This window comes from Gobius niger, assembly GCF_951799975.1.
Source record: "Gobius niger genome assembly, chromosome: 21".
Lineage (NCBI taxonomy): Eukaryota > Metazoa > Chordata > Actinopteri > Gobiiformes > Gobiidae > Gobius > Gobius niger.
Window position 1 is genome coordinate 12304200 of NC_136872.1, and position 18114 is coordinate 12322313.

Here is an 18114-nt window from a genome sequence, read left to right on the forward strand (position 1 = left end):
TTATTTATTTATATTTATATAGATGTGGCATTATTATAACTGTTTAATGTTCTCTACAAGATACATGAGGGATCAGAGTCCCTAAAACACTTGAAAGCTAAATAGCTATAAATGCACTTTGCCTCCATTACTTGAATAACTATATAGATTAACAATGATAAATACATTTCTTGTTGAACTCATGTTTCTATCTAATTATTGAATAATTTAAGTGCAAGAAATTGTTGTTTTTGTTTTTTGATTAAAATGCGATTAGTTGCGATTAATTAGTTACAGACCTGTATTTAAGCACCACTAGTATTTCTGTATTAGTTATTATGCTAGTTACCAATATTTATTTATTTACTATGTATTTATTTAACAATTATAGCATAATTGTGTCAATGAGTAGAGCATCTTGGCCACACAGATTGGATTGTAAATAGATACAGACGGCAAACTAAGCAAGTCAGTCATGGAAATGTTTTACTCACTCTTTTAGACATTTTCTGCCATTTTTAGCATACAAATAGAGTGAAGTCAAAATCGGGTTGTTATGAATATTTTTACAGAGCAGATTGCCCTCTAGAAGTAAAATAACGACACTCAAAGTAAGCCGTTAGCTTGTAGCACGAAGCTAATGTTAGCATATTCATGTATTCATGGCCTGTTGAACCACTTTGCTTCTCTCCATGTGTCTGTACCTTTATTTGGTACAAAATACATCCATAATTCTTGTTAAAATAGTGTTGGGGTAATAGGTGAGGTGTTCTTTATCCTCCTAGTTTTCCCCTCAATTGTGGTTATTTGTGAGCGATAGATAAAGAGGCCGTCTTTAGCTATCTGTGGCAGCTTATTCACCTTTTCTGTAACTGTCACTACACATTGCAAACCAATTGCCCTATATATTCTCTAAAAGTATGCATTCTATCTAGCACCATGAAATAATCATTCATGTAAAAAATTGATAATGTAGCCACAGATAATACAAACCAAGGCGCTCTGTGTGCTATGAAAGCCTTTACTGTAATATGGCCTTCAATCAAAATACACACCAACGCGTTTCAGCCGGCATAGCCATGGCCACAACTTTATATGTTCCACACGAGTTCCCACGCACTGCTTCTTTGGCATCGTTTTTTGATGAAACAAGCATCACCTGTTCATGTGATTCATTTTCACCAGAAATGCTTTACAAACCTTAATTAAACTTAGATGAGTGAATTCCCAGGTACTATCATGTTCAAGGCTCAACATGTTTCAAAACCGTGTTCCCGCCAGTGTCACCTAGTTTATTTGTTCCCACCTTTTAAAAAATTCATCGCCATATATTTTTCATTTATTTATCCATTAATATATGCAAAAACCTGTCTACCTCATTTGCATGTTTATAAGTGCCTCCCTACACCGACTTTAAAAGTACACCGTTTCATTAATGGGCCCTCATTGTCACAACACGCACGGCTCCTGCTTTGACAGGCGTACAGGTACATATGTATTTTTCATAAACAGGAAAAAGGGTTCATTTATGCAAGGCGATCTTTCATGTGCGTGCTCGATTGAAGGGAAGTGCTCATGATGAAGAGAGAATGCGGCAGGTGAAACATTTGACCTTGTAATGGTGTTGGTGAAGCAACCAGTGCCATGTTTTCACCGTGTTGCATACGTATGGAATTCATAGCAACCAAGGCCGTCTCATCACAATGGCCTTTATGGGACCTGCTATTGCAAGCTGGCTTTGTCAATGAATCTCAGCGTCTCCCATCATGACCTTAAGTCCATTAAGTGTTTTTTTTTTCTTCTTCAAATAAATGTTGTATTTGGAGTTTGGTCATGGTGTCATAGCACGTGGGAAGGTGCAAGATGAGTATTAAAGGAACAGGCAACAGTTTTTCCATTCTGAGATATGTTCTTACCTGAGCTTAGACGAGTTGATGCGTACCTGTCTGGTCTTTGTGCCTGTCCGTGGAAGAGCTTGGTCGCTTCTTGGTTCACTTTGTTTGGAGCTGTAGAATATACTGGGAGAGGCCAAATGCTGACAACATCTTTGGTCTTTTTGCGTGACTGAGGGCACACAGTTCTTCTATACTGACATATGTTCTTACCTGAGCTTAGACGAGTTGATGCGTACCTGTCTAGTCTTTTTGCGTGCCCGTGGAAGAGCGTGGTCTCTTCCAACTCCGCCCCCATTTGGAGCCATAGGAATACATTGGGAGAGGCCAAATACTAAGAACATCTTTGGTCGTTTTGCGTGACTGAGGGCACGCACAAAGGCCAGACAGGTACGTATCAACTCGTCTAAGCTCAGGTAAGAACATATCTCAGTATGGAAGAACGGTGGCCTGTTCCTTTAAATGTTTTCTGTGTGTGCATTTTGTATAATTTATGCATAAACTGTACTAAACGAGACTAAAAGCTAAAACCTGATTCAAACCTGTGGCTCCAATGTGCAGTCTTTGTTATATTTCCATACTTCCTTAATAGTCAGATTTAGTGTTCTTTGGGATCGAACAGAACTTTATTGTCTGCTCAAAAGGGCAGAAATTTGTCAACACGCCTCATTAAAAGTCATTCAATAAAGACACGCACAATAACATCATTAAAGAACAACACATCAACGCGAACAACATAAAAAGTAGTGACATAAAAAGTACAGTGAAAAAGTACTTTTCGCCAATAGCGTGTAAATGTCAGTGCAGGTCTGTGAAAGCAGCACACAGCAATTACTAGTTTTATGCAAAGTGTCTTTTACATTATTTCATTTGTTTACTGCATTCATTTCAATGGGTCAGGATTTTTTTTATTTCTCTACATTAGCTTTTACAGAAGCTCCGCCATCATCGCATAGTTTACAAATCTCTCGTTCGGCACTTGTCTGTCTGCTGCCTTTCTCCTCAGAGTGAAATCAGTGCCGTTAGCTGGTGCTGTAGATATTTCGGAGGAGGTATTTCGAGCCTGCGGCAGAATTACCCTTGTATTTTGGGGCCGGGCGGATGAAGTGCGTGGCGCGGCGAGGGGTGCATTTGTGTGAACATTTAATGGACGCCCCGCTGAGGTCTGCGCCGGGCCCCCCCCCCCTTCCCGAAAACCAGGCCTGACATCAAGAGCATTTGGGGGACTCTCCATCTCTCTCATCTACCCCTCCATTCTCTCCCCCCTCCACCCCCCTCCATCCTCCTTTTAGGCAAAGACAACTTCAGTAAATATTTCATGCGGCACATTGCCTCAGTTTCAGCACGCCATGACAAGTGACGGGCCCGTGCGCTGATGTCCGCTAGGAGACAGGCTTTCCTTTATCTGCTGACGTTGTTCTCTGTTCTCTTTCCGTCTGTCACGCTCATGCTAGCGCTCTTTCAATCCCCAAGCCTGGCTCCGGATCATTTAGCCGCTTCTTTAAATTTCAGTACAGAACTTCTGCCGATCCATCTGATGCTCTCAGTAAAAAATACCAACATATGGGCACAAATCTGCTTTTGCCCAGACTGCAACATTTATAGCACTTAATGATATGATCACACTGTTTTAAGTTAAGTGTGCGTCTTTGATGTGTACATTAATGCATGTTTTATCACTTTATGGAAAAGGGAAGTGTGGTCTTACACTGGCGACACGACGCACTTGATAAACTGCTGGCTCCTCTGTGATGTGAATCCATATGTCTTTTTCCATAAGCCACCTCTGTGTCTGACTCATCTGAAGAAGCGCTGCGTCAAACTCCGAACAATAGCGCTCATAAAATCATAGCCTTTCCCCTCTGCTCGACACTCAATATCTGATCTCTGCAGCTCAAGCCTCACTGACTTTGTTTACTGTTATTAGACGGCACACTTCATTTCCCTTCCGAACATTCAATTTCATGGAGGGTTGAGAAAATGCAGGCTTTTTTTTTTTGGTGCTTCCAACGATTTGACAAGACTACAGTATGTTCACTTTGCTGCTGCACCCACTCGCTCTGCCGTCTCTCTGCTTTAATAAACAGTTTGTGGCTCGGCGTACAGTGGGCTTCCGCCTTGCCTCGTGCGCACTGACGAGCAGCTGAATGGTGTCACGGTTAACAGGGACAGCTCCGTGGCTCTGTTGTCACAACATTGGTTTGATGTAAGAAGTGGTAGTCCTCTGCTGCCATGTTCTCCCCTTCTGCTCTTTTTCCCTCTCCTGTTCTTCCTCTCAGGATCTCACCGCTGTCACGCGGCCAGACGCCGTCCAACTGGCGTGACCTGAAAGTGTGACTCGTGGCGCAAGCTGCCACTTTTTCTCTCGTTGATGACCATCCAACATGGACGCATGCATGAAAAGAAATTACTTTTTCCCAAATTATAATTGGCCAAACTTGAGCCCAGTACTGCACGAGAGGTTTCATGTAAGGGAGAATGGCCAAGGCACATGATGTACTGTACAACTTTCATGAGTGCTAACCTCATTTGTGGTACAAAAACTAATCCTGTAATTTCTATTTTTTATATATTATTTAAAACTGTTTTACAATTTAAGTGATGATCTACAAAAGTTTGGAAATAGGGTTATGTAGAGAATATGCAAAGCACTATTGGCATAAAACCTCATATTGTAATGTATTATTCTATCTGTAATAGCTTTATGCAATCTTATTTATTTGCCTGGCCCTTCACCCTTTGAATTTCGCACAGCCATTTTCCTGACTCACGCCTTGCCTTGTTGTTCGCAAATTGAAACAAACTCGACATTTATTGCAGCTTTGCCTACACTAGCGCTGCTGTAGACTAAACATAGTTCCCCCAGCAGACATGAGTCACCCTGTAAAAGGTGCAAAGTGAATAAAAATACAGTCATTATGGAACCCTGCTTTAAGTCTCGCACAGAATCCCTCTCATCTCAAGACATGTAATAAAGAATGAGGAAGATCTCCTAGCGGAAGATTTTGTTACGGAAGCGCCATTAAAATTAATCAAAAGACTTGCTTGTTGAAACTGCCGTGACTCAACTACCCGTGGCACTCCGCGCCGCAAGCTGGAGGAAAGTGCCAGCAGCCATGTTCGGCGACGGGGAAAAAAGGAAGCCACTCGGGGTGTCTTTGTCCCGTGTTTGAAGAGCGGCGCAGAGCGGGAGAGGGGGGGGGGCGGGGGGAAGTGCGGATGAGAGGGAACGCGCAGCTGCCCGCCTCAGGCCCAAAACATGGAGCCTTTCCTGGTGGGCAGCGTTACCAGCCGTCCGCCATCATCTGTCACTGTTCTAACCCTCACAGAGCCACACACACACACAACCGATGTCTGGTCTGAGTGACGGCAGTAGCTCAGTGGGTCCTTAGCCGGTCACTGACAAGAAGACGGAATGCAAATTGAACTTCGGCTGAACAATTTTCTGCGAGCCAAGCCATTAAGACCCATGTCACTCTTCCATAACTAAAGTCAATGGTAGGTAATTCTTTGTTTATTTGATTGTATGTTGTTCTTCAAATCATGGTTGTTGTGCCTCGCCTAATTGTAGCCATATATGCTAATTTACATCTGTCGTCCCACAGTCGGACTTATGAATACACTTGTCAGTCGCCCTGGCCTATTGTTTATGTTTTTAATGGCAGGGAAAGAGAAACCAACACAAAGAATGCAAACCCTACACAGAAATGCAACCGGGCCCTCCCTGCTTAGCTACCAAGATCTGACGATATGGGCCATAATGATGCTCGCGTGCATGGTGTGGCTTGTTGCAACAGGAAGGGAAGCTGTTGTGAATATCTGTCGAAATGAAGCCAATTCAACCTGGTAGACTAAATTCAGCGTCACCTACCTCCAGCCAGTGACCGCTTCCGAGAGGGCCACACTTCCACCTCAGCCATCAGCGTAAGGGCTGCACCTCTGTAGCAGCCAATCGTCGTCCTCTGTCCCGCTTTTAAGCCCCAGAAATCATGGTTTGTTCGCTTCCCAGCTGCGTTGCGACCCACCTCCACCCCATCTCCGCCTCTTCCATCCACGGCTTCTCCCTGCTGCATCTTCACGGGGCTTCCATACCACCACCAGTGTCCAGGCTCCGGGGGAGACATCCCTAACTACAAGCTGTTTATCCATACTGACTTTCATACATACATCGATGTCTACCGCCGGGGTCTGATCGCCAAAATATACATATACATGTCAATAAATCTTCCTAATCTCTGCTTTTGTCTGAGTCTATCCAGGTTGAATTAACGTGGGACTTGAGTTGTTGTTGCTACCCATGATAAGAGATTAAACAGCCAAAACCAAAATAGGTTCTTCGTACTGTGGGCTAAATCAGGCACATACATATATAATTTTACTAAATAGACACTATTCAGGTGAAGTATTCAGTCACAAAGGAGTATGCCGTCTCTATTGGTTACCCAAGTACAAGAGTTTACATTTCTTGTTTTGACATACTTATTTTGACCTTTCCAACGTCAGGAGAACAGATCCGTAGATGTGGTTGATTTGCACCAGTCGTTTCTCTTATTGACATTATTTAAGCTGCTATCCCAATTCCCTAGACTTTTTTATGTCTTTATGAGAATCCTATATTTCCTGTTTGCTCTAATAACTTCTCTTGATAATAACGCGTCAATCACTTTCTGGTCTGCCTGTTGCCAGGTGGCCATTACACCGGATCCCTGCGTCAAACTATCCATCCATCCATCCATTTTCTTCCACTTGTCCGTTGCCGGGTCGTGGGGGCAGCTGTTGGAGCTGCCCAATCACATTGCACCAGCCCCTTATGGCTCCTCCTGCAGGTGGTGGGTCCACAGAAGGACGGCCTCACGATTCAAACCGGGCCTGTTGGTCTCTCATAAGGGGCTTCTGAACCGCTCTTTGTCTGACCCGTCACCTAGGACCTGTTTGCCATGGGAGACCCTACTAGAGGCACGAAGCCCCCGGCAACATAGCCCCTAGGATCATTCGGGTGCTCAAATCCCTCCACCATGTTAAGGTGGCGGTTCCAGGAGGGGTGCGTCAAACTAATATGTATCAATACAGTTTGGTTTGGTCAGGTGGCAGATTTGAAAAGACCCTGGGGGAGTCACATCTGGAGGCCACAGATAAAGTGGACAATAATAGTGTAAAGCCTCATTGGCATGTAGAGAGTGTCGCTCAGCAGAAGGGGTTTTGCAGGCTCCACATTGCCTCGCCATTCCTCTCTAATGTCCAACAGTTGAGCTCCGCAGAGGCCTTCCCAAATGTCAGAGTGGAGTTTAGTTTGCATTAGCAACAGTGTTGAGAGGTGGCGTAAGCAGCAAGCAACATTGTTCTCACTTTCTACCCCCAAAATGTGTGAAAAGGCTTAACGTGAATTCCTCACAGACCATACACGTAGACTAACTTGGACATTTTTCATGGATCTTTATTATAGCTGAAAAACAAGTATCAAAAGCTGCTCTGATTAGACACTTTGTATCAATGTGATGCGCTCGATGGAATAACAATGAAGCAAATATGAGAAATGAATATAGCTGAAGCCTGATGACAGTGAGCATCAGCAATAGAATAGTGCATGTGGTGCTATTCCTCAGAAGGGCTAAACTGCTCAAACTCTTTACATGAAGAACAAACTTAAAGTTCATTGTTGTTTTGTTGTGTTGCGTGGTCATACAGTAACTGTGAAAATACGGTTGCAGTTTGGAACATTTCACACTAACCATATTCAATTTTCTCAGTTGTTGTTATTCCGAGATATAGCCTACATTTTTTGTCTCTGCGGAACTTAAATATCATTTTACAGTAAAGAAAACTTTGATGGGAATCATTATGAGGATAGTTGACAGTCTCACTCAACCATCATTCAATGTGTCACAATATGCAGAGCCTCCTTTGCATCCAGGCATGGGACTGGTAGGAAATTGAGGTTTTGTCGAGCTACAATAGTAGAAGACATTCAAAGTAACGTGCGTGCCCAGCAGTTGGCAACAAAGAGAAATAGTGTAAAGACATAGAGCAAGCAGTATGTGGCATATTAAATATTAACCTTTTTTCTTTCCTATAAACTGTACGGACTCAATTGCAGGCGGCGCTGTGGGACCCCTGCTCACAAACAGACGTCATGAATGTAGGTCTTCCACATGTAGCTGAGAAAACCTTCATCTGTGTTACATAAGTGGGTATTCCGTGTGATTTGGACCTCCAGTCGACGTGGCTATTTGAATTGCATCAGTTCCTCTGATGGAAATGTGTATTGCCTTCAACTCCCTCCGAGCTTTTAGTCATTTATTTTGATTAGGGCTGTATTTATAAGATAAGTCTCTTAAGTAAGTCGCCGGGGAAAGTGGGTTGGCAAGGATGGCGGTGGGGGAAGAGAATGAATTCTGTTTGATGATTATAAATTCCGAAATATCGTCTTGTCAATTAATTAGGAGCTTCCTGGATTTGTGTGTGCAACCCTTTTCATTCGCTGGGCCCAGATCTCAGCAGAGCAATACCCCCGGTGCAGCCATTGTACGTCTAAATCGTTACACACGTCTCTGGAAACCGCGGAATAAAGATCCTTCAAAGGCGTGCAGTTTCTGAAAGCGGCTTGCTATTCAGTGATGTTTTATTGTAACAGTGGGCAGCTCGAAGCCTTTGCTGTGTAGCCGTTGTCTTTTTTAGGCGCAAACAAGAAGTGGAGCAGCTTTCCGGACACATAAAGAATGTTCAGTAAGAGGTAGATTGGGCTTGAAGTGCTGCCTCCATTATTCTGGCAACAATACACGTCGCCGCTGGACACTTGTCTTGTCGAGGCGACGTCTAGGTGAGCACTCTCCATTGTCGCGAGGATACTTGCGTTATTTGTGTCTCCATACCGCGGTTGTGCACTCTTGAGTTTGTGCAGAGGGATGCAGACAAAAACAGCTTGTAATGTGAGCGACAGTACTTAATGAATGCAAATACAACCGATCTCCCCTTCATAGTATAGTGTCTACTGATGCTCCAACCCGCTCCTGGAGAAGGTGTGCGAAAAGTTTGAGAACTTCCTAGTACAATGAGAAAACTGTGTGGCAAGCCAGACTACATTTATCTCAACGCTTCAGTATCATAGTCTTGTTGCCTGGGTTTCTGTCTAGGTACAATCATATTCTTTGTGCCTAAAAATGTAGAGCTTAATTGGCCCTGCCTCACTTCAGCTGCTCTATTCAAAAGAGGGGAAAGTGTTGTAATGAAATTGGCCACTCTTTCCAAAGTTGCTCTTTATGGTATAAAATACTTTTTCAAAGATGAAAAGGACAGACAGTTGGATGAAAATCTACTATGTGGGTTTCTTACAATATTCCTCTAAAACAGTGGCCGAACATCCTGCAGTAAACTTTCTTAAACTTTAGCCCCCATGATAAAATACTGCTCTTTGACATATTATTAGTATTCCTTTAAAAGGGTTTCAGATTGGACTCTAACCTGGACAAAGGCAAAATAAATAATGCAGGCTCGATCAATACTCCATTTTGGCGACCATCTATCACGGTAGTGGAGTGGTCCGGCCTCCCATTGGCCTATTTATCAAACTGGCCTCGGTCTATGCCACAAAACTGCCACATTACACTCCAGTTCGGTCACACACACACACACACACACACACACACACACACAAAGAATCCAGCTTCTCATCTTAAGCTTTATTTTATTTATTTTTTTGGGGTTGTTTTTTTTGCTCCAATTCTGTGACTCCGATGTTACATTTGGCAACGCCTCTCACTTCCCTCACAGCGTACAGTCTGATTTCCATGCCGCTGAAAGACGACAAAAAAAAATATGACTGCGCCGTGCGAGTCGCGCCATCCAACTCTGAATCTCCTTTGTCCCAAATGTGGGTACCTTGTCACCGTTTGTCATCCCGGCAAACTCACCGGGGATAAAAAAAAAAAAAAAATGATGCAGTGTTGGCGGCTGTTTCTCTCCTATGCACTGTCAGTATAATCTGTGTTTTAGTTTTGCCTCCGAGCATCAACAACCCTAACCCTTAAGCTAATATTTTGATACTTAGCGTCAACATTTCTGGCACTCTGGAAGGATTATCCCTCTTTTTAAATCTTCCGAAAAGGTAACTTGGATCTTGCCGAGCGAACGTGTCATGCTAAAAGGAAACAATTAAGACCTAAAATAGTGTTTGGATGTTGCCGCCTTCTCTCCCCTGCGACCTACACAAGAGCATCCAACCATGTTTTCTTTCATCATTAACTGTCTCTCAAAGGCCCCTGGGAGCCTCCTGAAGCGCGCGCTCTTGCAACATCAAGCGTTACAACCGTCTGCTTACAGTCACGGGCTCGAGTCTCCTTTTAGATTCCCTTTCCGTCGACTCGCGCGCAGAGACGTACAGTGGCCCTTTTGTGCGCTTTGTGCATTAATGCAGGTGATGCGAAAGGCCTCGTAAGTGTACAGATCTTTGACCTTGTTCTCTTTCCCCCCTCTCTGCTTTGCTTCCATTATGCGCCGGCAGATCAAAGACGAGCACGGAGCAGGCGGGCTGGCGGGTGAGGATCCCCATTTGAAGGCAGCTGATAGAGGTAAGAAAATTTCACCTTAAAGCACAACACAGCGCCATCAAAACCCTCTCGAAAATCCTTACATTTGCTTCTATAGAGCCATCTGATCTTTGTACATAACGGAGTCCATAGGGGATTTCGGCAGTGATAGCATTCAAGCACCGAAGCACTAAAACTAGACATTTTTCAGTAATAAAACATCCTGCTGGAGTTTAGAGAAAGGGATGACTTTGGTTTAACATTTTCCCTCGCAGTTTGTAGTGTTTCTATATTGTTCTGACTGACTTTTTATGTCGTTCCCTCATAGTAAATCATACCAGGAATGTTGCCGTTTCATCCATGCATAATGAACCCGCCTCCTTTGCAAGGGAGCATCATGCACAAATACCAATCTAAAGTTATCCTTAAGAAGTTTTGAAAGCAATAAGCCACAATATTGTACATTTTATACGAACAAGTTGCTGTTGATGAGAATGTTGATTACAAATGTGCAGAAATACAGAACCTGTTGGATAATTGCTCTGTTCAATACGTTTTCTGATGGTTCAAGCTGATAGTCACTGATCGCCTATGTTAAAACAATAATGCACTGGTCTTTTATAGCGCTTTTCTGGACACTCAAAGACGCTTTACATTGCATTATTAATTCACTCCATACTATTGTAGCCACAGCTGCCCTAGGGTTGACAGACACAAGCGAGGCTACCCGTGTGCACCATCCGACCACTGCAAACCAACCATTCACTACATTCACCTCGGCTTCCCTGCTTATTTTCAGAGACAGGATCAGGCAGAGCAAATATGGCCTTTGCTATGCTGGGCAACCATACAACATAAAATAACCATTAAAGTGTTGATAGATTTGGACATTTGACAAAGAGACACATTTTATTGCACGTATTCATTCACCTTGCTCTCAATTATTTGATTGGATTAGAGCTTGGCAGAGATTCCCTGAGACTATGAGTCGGCACTCCTAAAATCGCCCACTTTTGGATCTTCGGGGACACACTCTCAGACCCCAGCTTGAAATGACACTACAAGTCAAGATGATCCATTTGTGTTTGATTGATTGTATTTATGATTAATATAGCTGGACGCTTTAGCTCTCCGATTGTTTGCTTGATTCGCTCGAACAAACACAGTTTCTTCTAACATGCAGGCTAACTGAAGTCTAAATATTGTTTGTGGCCACTGTGTGTGGTTCCAGCACAACGTGTGAAAACATCTTTCCCAATTATCTTGACTTGACGAGGCCAGGGACACTGGTTACATGATGTTCCCATTCATCTCAACCCTTTTCCTGTGTGCTAGAGTTACCATGGCGTTGTCATGCTAAGGCTCTTATTTTTACCTAGAAACAAAACCTCTGACAATGTGTTCTGTATGAAAAGTGAATAAATATGAAAATGATCATTCAGTAGACATGCAGTTTGATGGACATTTAGGAACAATAGCCTGTCATGCATTTGTTAGTTGTTTATAACTGTTGTTGATGTCAATGTCATATATATTCTTTTAAACTCGCTGGGCCCTTTATTCCATTTATATCACTGAAATAGTTTCACTACCATAGTGGCATTTACTACATTGTCTCGCAGTGGAGGAAGAGAAATGAATAACTGTATTGCATTTACATTGCTTAACCTAAATGGCGCATAAGTAATTGTCCCACACATTAGTCAAATTGGAATTTATTCTCACCGATCCCTTAAGAGCATTAGTAATTATTGAATTTGGATGACATTTTCTGGAAAGATGAGTCATAGGCCATGCTATCAAGGATTTTGAAACCGGGCCAAAGCAACAAAACTCCAGCCTCTAGGAGTCGCTGAAGGAACATAAGTTTTGTTGATCACCTGTAAGAAATGCAAGGGCTAAGGAGATTTTTTGAACCTCGTCTGCATCAAAAGTCTTACTATTTTTGCAAAACTTTCAACTCACTCAATTCAAAAGAGCTGTGAAGACTGTCTCATATTTTTCCCTCACTTGTCCTTTCCCACATGGTCCCTCTGTAACCAGGAGCTTCTACGCTGACCTCCTGCATTCTCAGGCTCCTGCAGAGAAACAAGATGCAGAATTATCCGCCTGCAGTATCTCATACCAGCGTTAATGTTAGACAGTAAAATAAGCCTATGGATACAACCACTACTGTACCTCTACTGAAAGCCTTATTTTGAAATGATATAGTGGCAAATGTGTCAAAGTTGTGGACACAAATATCACCACGAAGTTGACCTTTCCCCCCAAATATTCCTCACATGGACGTGTTCTGGAAAAGCAATAAATTGGTTGCTGCTGTTTGGAATTACTAAAACTGATTATCCATGCGTAAGGGAGCCTTGTTTGCCATATTAGTTTTGGCCACATTTGCAAACACATACCCAGGTGGGGATAGTGTAAAAAGCTGAGTGTGTGTGTGCATGAGTTTCTTGTTTTCACTTTCAAGGTGATGCCGCTAGTTTATTCCCTCCTCATACCGGCACCATATTACACGGCTCCAGCTGCTGCTAACTGACATGCCCGGGTATTTATGGCTAGCATAAAAGCGCATGTGTGCATTCCCTGTCACCCTTTCCGCCACCCGGATTTACGATGCACTTGACGAAGATGCAAAGGAAGAAAAAAAAAAAAAAAAACGAAGAAGAGGTGTGTTCAATTTGTATAGGAGTTTAGGGGCTGTTTGTTGTTGTGCGCTCCCCACAGATTTCGCGGTTCGTACATGCGCACGTGTGTCAGTTCCTCCATCCCAACGTGTGTGTGTGTTTTGCCTTGAAACACCAGCAACAGATAACAGATGGCCCCCCTGCATTAGAAGTGTTTTATTTCCCCGCGGATGGCAGATATGTCAAAAATAAGCATGTGCAACATTAGTCATTTGGAATATTCATGCCCCTGCCGTCCAAGGTTTTTTTTTTATTTTTTTTTTTTTCTCCTTCCTTTTCACCGCCAAAACATATCCCGCCCAATTCTCCGAAGGAAGCCAGGGGAGGAGAACCAAGGGGGAACTTATGGGGGGGGGGGAGGGGAGGCCAACATGTGGGGCTCATTTTGCCGGTTCTCTTATGCATCTGTTGCATGCCAGATTCGTAATAAAAAAAACGGGGATCGGTGTGTTGACGCCTGACAGCCACATTAGGTGCTTTTGTCCATATGCTGCCTGGAAATATTTGCATTGATGCTGCTGTAAATGTCCCCAATGTTCATTTTTACCTGGAATCAAAATCAAGTAGCATTATGCTTGCTGCATATGGATTAGACACAGAACCTCCTTTACTCTTTGTAGTCTTGCCACAGTGGCGGGACATGAATAATACTAGGGATCTTGCAGAGAAATTGGGAAATACTACAGTATGTTCTAAATAATTATTTGTAAGTATATGTAATTAAGTTAGTTAATCTCACTTTTTATCAATTCGTTATCTTCTCTTAGCTAACCGGACCTGATTGGGATGAGCGTTCTATCCTCGTATAAATGAATGGTGGAGCCAGGCCCTATATTAAAGTATGACATGCCAGGGCATTTATATCATTTCTGGGGCTTCTCTGCCATTAACATATTATGAGATAATAATGATGCTGATGCTGATGATGATGATGCCTTACACTTATATTGCACTTTACAAGCCTGTATTACCAAGTTTCTCAAAGCGCTGCACTGTAGTCATTATCCATTCACGCCATACTTGGTGGAGGTAAGCTACTGTTGCCACAGCTGCCCTTGACTGACGAAAGCGAGGCAACTAGTCTGTGCCATCGGTCCCTCCGACCACCACCAACCACTCACTCACTCACACACGACATTCACACATGCTTCCTGATGTTAACAAACGGTCCCCCATCCAAGTACCGACAAAGCCCTTCCCTGCTTAGCGTCCGAGGTCGGACGGGATCGGGCGTAGATGATCTTCAGTGGTCATTGAATGTGTATCCGACACATCCATTGGCCACACACAGAATATAATAAATATTCTGTGCCAAAATGCAAATGAATGAAGTAAAATCTCAAAATGTCTGTATATCATGATTCATTTGTAATGAGGCTTTTACATCATCTATGTAAATGTGGTGGATGGACTGGCAACAGCTGAAAACATCTGGATCCTTGATTTGGGATGTTTGATGGCTAATGCTAATAGCTATAGGAAAAATACACTGAGCAGGCTAGCAGAACTGCGAAGTTTCCTGGAGTAGCCGGGCTGCTAACGATCCGTATACATTAGGATTGAACGCCACTTCCATTGACGCTATCTGGTATTGAATTGTCTTTAATGTAGGCTACCAGAAGGAGAGACTGTATCCGACCTGTACCTGTCAATAGAGCTTGGAATAGTTTGGACCAAAGCAGCTGTGATCTCACTTAAATGAACAGAAAGGACGTGGTCAAACATGGGGATACATAGAGACTGTGTATGAACCTGCACCGCTGGATCACCAGGAACACAGGCTTTACTTTTTCTTTAATGCCATTAAATCCCAGCCCTAATTCTACACCATCACATCCAATTGCTTAAATGTAGTATTTCGTCTTCTTCTGGCTGGCATGGGTTTTCCCACACACAAATTGTCTTCTGTCTTCCGCTCAATCTGTCTCGTGACTTACGAGACTCTTTTCACACTTCTAATTTGTGAACGGATGGTGGATTCGAGGTCAGTGGAAAATTGGAACATTTGGTTTTCAGCAGACACTCGGTGGACACTAACTCTGTTTTCTTAACTGGAGAGAAAAACATAATTTATTGGTAATTTGAAACCCGGTCCTTTTTTTTTCTTTTTACACTTAAACTCAATTTAATTCGCAGAAACATTTGCCGTGCAATAGGTAAATTTGCAAAAACAAGTTCTTCTAATTAGCAAAGCAATGTTAGCCACCTGATCTTTTTATTAGAGCCAGTGAGTGCGGTCTGTGCCGTGCCACAAGAGACCTCAAATTTGGTTCAGAAGTGACATACGGCAACAGCAAGGTAGCTGTCTTGTCCTCCTCCGCCTCAGCTCCCTGGAAATAACTCTCATTCAGTTGCCCTACAGGTATGTTGATGTGCAAACTTATTGGAGTCAACAATCCACAACTTGCAGGAACACAAAGAATTGGAAATTGTAACCTATTTGAATTCCAGGCTACTGTGCAAGGCTTCTTCTAACCAGCAGGTAACACAGTTTCCTATCTCCTATCGAATCTCCTCGCTTCCTTTCCTCCTCTTCCACACACCGTTTGATCAATCCTGAGTTAGTGTCAATACGGGAGCCTCTAGGGACCAACGCTAGGACCGCAGTTTTTCCCCCCCTCCCCGACCAAGCGCGGGGCCCCTTCATGAGCAGGGGTTAATTCATGGCAGGGAGAGGCGGCTAGCAAAACAGCAGTGAAGCGCTTATCGCTCAAACGCAACATAATTTATTCAGGAATATGCAAATCCAACAATCGCTCTGCCTTGTTTACCGAAGGGACCTGCTGATTCAGAGCCGAACCGAGAGAGGAGAGAAACAATCCCCACGTACAGCACGCATGACAAAACACTCAATATCACATTCAGGGAACAGGGAGAGAGTTTTTTCAACCGTGGAAAAAAAAAAATCTTAGAGAGGTTGGTGCAATATTGGGTTGTAGCTGTTATAGCAGGATACTGTGGGATAGTATTACATATATGTGTTGCACCAATGTGTCACTATATGCTCCTATATTTACCCCATGCATTGGCCTGTATGTACTATTTATGGGTCCCTCACAGATGTAATCCACAGGAACATCTTGAGAAACTCTTCCTGTCATCGGTATAAATAATTATGGCATGATCTAGTTTGGCTTGGAGCTGGCCTAGGCAGAATCCTGGATTAAGATTCATTATCTGTGTTTGTTCTAGTAAATATCAGATAAGCCGTATTCAGGGCAAACATGCAATGAAGCCATGGCTTTATATTGTTAAAAAGGGGATCTATTCTTGCAAAATGTTATATTATAAGTTAATTTTTTTTTAGGTTTAACCAGCATCTGCCATTATCTTTTGCTTTCCCCGCTCTCGTCAGTGCGCGTACATTCTTACTCAGAGCAGCTGACTGTTAAAGGTGTTTTACGCTGATAAGAGTATTTTCTATAGGCTTAAAGTAGGGCCAAAGGGAAATCTAAGTAATTATTTGACTATACTGTATCTTTAAAGTGCTCCTAGCCTTAGGAGATAAGCCAGCGCTGCGGAGTGTTTGTTAAAGCAACTAAGCTAAGATTTTCTCGGACCATAGAGAGATTTAGCCTCTAATATTAAAGTAAATGTGAGGTACAAAATCAATCTCCAAAAGCTGGTACAATGTGAGGGGGAAAAAAATGCATGTAATGGCTCTCTTATGGAACGATCATCTTATGTCCAGATCAACTCAACAAATGCCGCAATACTTAAACATTACGCAGTAGTGCAGTTGCGTTCAGAATTGAAACAAAGAATATCACATTACGCTGTATATAATGTAAACATATACTCAAGGGCTGTGATGTCTTTGTCAATCGACTCAGAGGTTCCTGTTTTTCGCTTTGTCTCCAGAAAGTGCATGATTCTTCAAATTGTTATAGTTCGCCTGCTCATATTTCATCTCTCAAATGATATCCCTGTGGGTCTCTTAAATGAGCATCGTGAACTAAATGTTGATAAATCTAATTGCAGTCACAATACTTTCCATCAAAGTCGCAAAATCCTACAGCCCTGCCATTCACGACGAACAGCCCTAATATACACGAGAACAACCTTTTCATTTAGTGCCACTTTCGTCATTTGAGATTTACACATTTTGACACAGCCACTGTAAAAGATAAAAATCCTGTTTCTTTGTATGCTTTGGACAGGATTGAATGCGATTCCATCTGAACCAGGACGGGAGCCGAGATGACTGTCACCATGTTCTATTTGCAGAGGCACTTTTTCTCTATTGATAACTAAGAGTTCCCCATCTGGCGTGTCATTTTTGCTCTTCATCTTCTTCATTGTGTAAATGGGTTTGAGTTGCAGCCATTTCCTGGCTCCCCATTGAGAGCCAATTAGCGCAGCCGTATTGATCCGTATACGGGCTGTGATGCGTTTGCTGTTGCAGGTGGGTCGTGTTGGATGGGATGTGTATGGTTGGCAACACTCATCTTTTCCTATCACCGTCTCTGAGCGCGAGCAAAAGGGAGGCAAGCAGAGGGAAATGATGTGTGGCGAGCTGGTGCGGTGTGAATTTGAAACGGCATACATCATGTTAAGAAAACTGTGTTTAGAAATATCACGATAATAGGGCTGAAACAACTAATCGATTAATCGTCAACTAATCGATTACTAAAATAGTTGTCAACTATTTCAGTAATTGATTCATCGTTTTCTAGTAAACACAGACTAAAATAGAGCAAAAAGGAAAATTATGTATTTTGAATGAAAACCTACTTTGTTTTAAAGTTAGGGTCTAAATATCTGTCTTTGTCTGTAGGGATGGGCACCGTTAAACGGTTCCTACTTGGAACCGACCGGAAAGCTTCGGTCGGGGGCGGTATCGAAAAATTTTAATTCTTTCGGTGCCAACTTCCGGTTCTTTTTCTCTCAAGACGTCAATATATGACCCTCAGCGAGTCTTAAAAAAGCAACATGAACGTGTGCAGGTACTGAGCGGCTTCAGCGCAAATGGAGCGAAGCAAAGATATATTTCATAGATGTAGCCGAACTTATAGCGAAGCAAAGCTATAACTT

At 42.8% G+C, this 18114-nt stretch overlaps 1 protein-coding gene across 1 annotated transcript in view; it reads left to right on the forward strand.

Moving 5' to 3' along the window:
• Positions 1-18114, forward strand: part of LOC306980865 (glucosidase 2 subunit beta-like) — a 167944-nt gene that overhangs the window by 55404 nt on the left and 94426 nt on the right. The window contains exon 10 of the mRNA XM_079580398.1: positions 10369-10435. Within this exon, the coding sequence (XP_079436524.1) occupies positions 10369-10435 (67 nt within the window). The remainder of the gene's footprint in view (positions 1-10368; positions 10436-18114) is intronic.